The 1,992-nt window shown below is 40.9% G+C and overlaps 1 protein-coding gene across 1 annotated transcript; it reads right to left on the bottom strand.

Moving 5' to 3' along the window:
• Positions 1–206: 206 nt before the first annotated feature.
• On the bottom strand, positions 207–1,790 carry LOC110464054. The gene has a single exon (XM_021519071.1). It carries the CDS (start codon positions 1,788–1,790, stop codon positions 207–209), a length of 1,584 nt encoding a protein of 527 aa, XP_021374746.1.
• Positions 1,791–1,992: the final 202 nt, after the last annotated feature.

The following is a 1,992-nucleotide window of genomic DNA, read 5'->3' as shown; positions in this document are numbered from 1 at the left end:
TCGAGACAGCTATTGTACTTTCATTATCACAATTGTCGTTTTGGATTTAGCCATTTCCAATAATTGTTATAGAATATATTGATTATTGTGTTGGTAAACTTCTTTTGTTTACCCAGTACATCTTAAAGTTGATCAAGTGATAATGACAACGTCCATCGCCTTTTAGTGGTAGTTGTTAGATATACACTTGGTAGTTGATCCAGTCGTCACACACTGCTGTACTGTAGGAGTTTCACTTTGTTAACCCCAAACACAACCCACAGGACATCCTTCTTGTCTACTCCAATAGCATAGGCACAGTAACCATCTTTGTGTAAGATCCTGAGGAACTCACCACACCCACTGCTGAGTACGACACTCTTGTTGTTAAAGTCCCCGATGACAAGGTTACCCACACTGTCATACACCACACCATATGGGTTAAACCTTTCACCTTCTGACTGTGATGGTGGTTGATATGTATGGAGGACTTCACCATCATACACAAATAGTTCCTTGAAATCTGTATCCATGACAACAACACGTGGTTTCCCTTCACCACCTTGATTTTTATTATCAAAGTCAACCACTGCGACATTGTGAGTGACAGGACACTCTGAGATCCTGTATGGTCTACACACTAATGGTTTCCCAGTCCCTGTAGCTGGTGTAGTACATACCAATTTACCTTTTGTGGTAAGTTTTGAGAGGTGTTTTGCCATCCCCACAATGACATGGTTACTAGCTGTAATACAGATACACTGTGGTGTCTTCCTGGTACTGAATATGTGTACTAGTCCTCCTGACACGAGCTCTGTGATGTTGTTTTCCTTGTCACAGACCCACAGTGTGTTGGTTGTGGGTGACAGACTTATGTCTATGATCTCAGCATGGTGTGTAACCTCCTGAATAACTTGTCCCTTCCTGTCCAGGAGAGTTAAGGTGTTACTGTAAAAGTAACTGGTCCACACCTGACCATCAGTGGTGGGACATACAGAAGTAATGTCACATGGAGAAATCAACTCCCCCAACACCTTGGTCTGAGGCAACAGAATATACACTGGACTGGTCAATTCTTTTTCCCCTTTTGATCTGTGTTGTGTAGAGGGAAGTCTTTGTCCAGTGGATGATCCAAGTAAGCCCTGACCCTGACATTGATCTGAGGTGTTAACTTCTCCAAAAGCTTGTTCCAGGTGACCCTGAGGATTTTGGTTCGGACTGAAGCTAGCAGTACACAGGGTAGGTTTTACAGGGAGAGTGGCAGAAGATTGAATCTCATGTCCTGTGTCGTAGACTTGTATGTCAGAGCCACGCTGAAGTGCTATCTTACATTCCTGTACTTGGTGTTTTAACTGAGTACTGTACATTTCCAGGTCCTGTTTGTATGTTTGTAGTAGCTTGGTGTTATCCTCCTCCATTTGTTGATAGAGAGACAGAGTCTGAACTGTTAACAGGTCAAGGTCATGTTTTAATTTGTTTGTTTGTGTCTTCAACTGGTGCGAAAGTTTTTCAATGTTACTGGTGTTGTCCTTTAGATGTTTATCAGTAGAAGTGATGTACTGGTCGATTTGTACAAGGTCCACTTTCTCAGTTTTGTTTACGAAGCTTTGAATGTCTTGTTTCTTTTGGAGTGTCATTTCCCTAAGATCACACACTGTATGACTCTGATGTACAGTAGATAGACACTTCATACAAGCAAGTTCTTTACATTCTTCACAGTAAACGTCCAGACATGTCCCCTTGTGGTGAATACAGCTGGTTTGACCTTTGACACGAAATGGAATCTGACCTTTGTAATTGGACACAGCCATTTCAATAAGAAAATGTAAAACCTTTGTGTATTATCAACTTAATCAAAATGTTATTCCAGAGTGAAGCAGTTTATGAAATTTACAGTTTGAATTGTATCACATTGATCAAAACAATCGCAAAGAAAAATTTGTTTCAGCAACAAGAAGGAAAATCCATAGTACGTTTTCACTAGATCCTGGGGTTGTTGGTTGTGGTTGTTAC

This window comes from Mizuhopecten yessoensis, unplaced genomic scaffold, assembly GCF_002113885.1.
Source record: "Mizuhopecten yessoensis strain PY_sf001 unplaced genomic scaffold, ASM211388v2 scaffold10953, whole genome shotgun sequence".
In the NCBI taxonomy this organism is placed as follows: Eukaryota; Metazoa; Mollusca; class Bivalvia; order Pectinida; family Pectinidae; genus Mizuhopecten; species Mizuhopecten yessoensis.
Note: the sequence above shows the minus strand (reverse complement) of the source record. Positions and strands in the feature narration are given on the sequence as shown.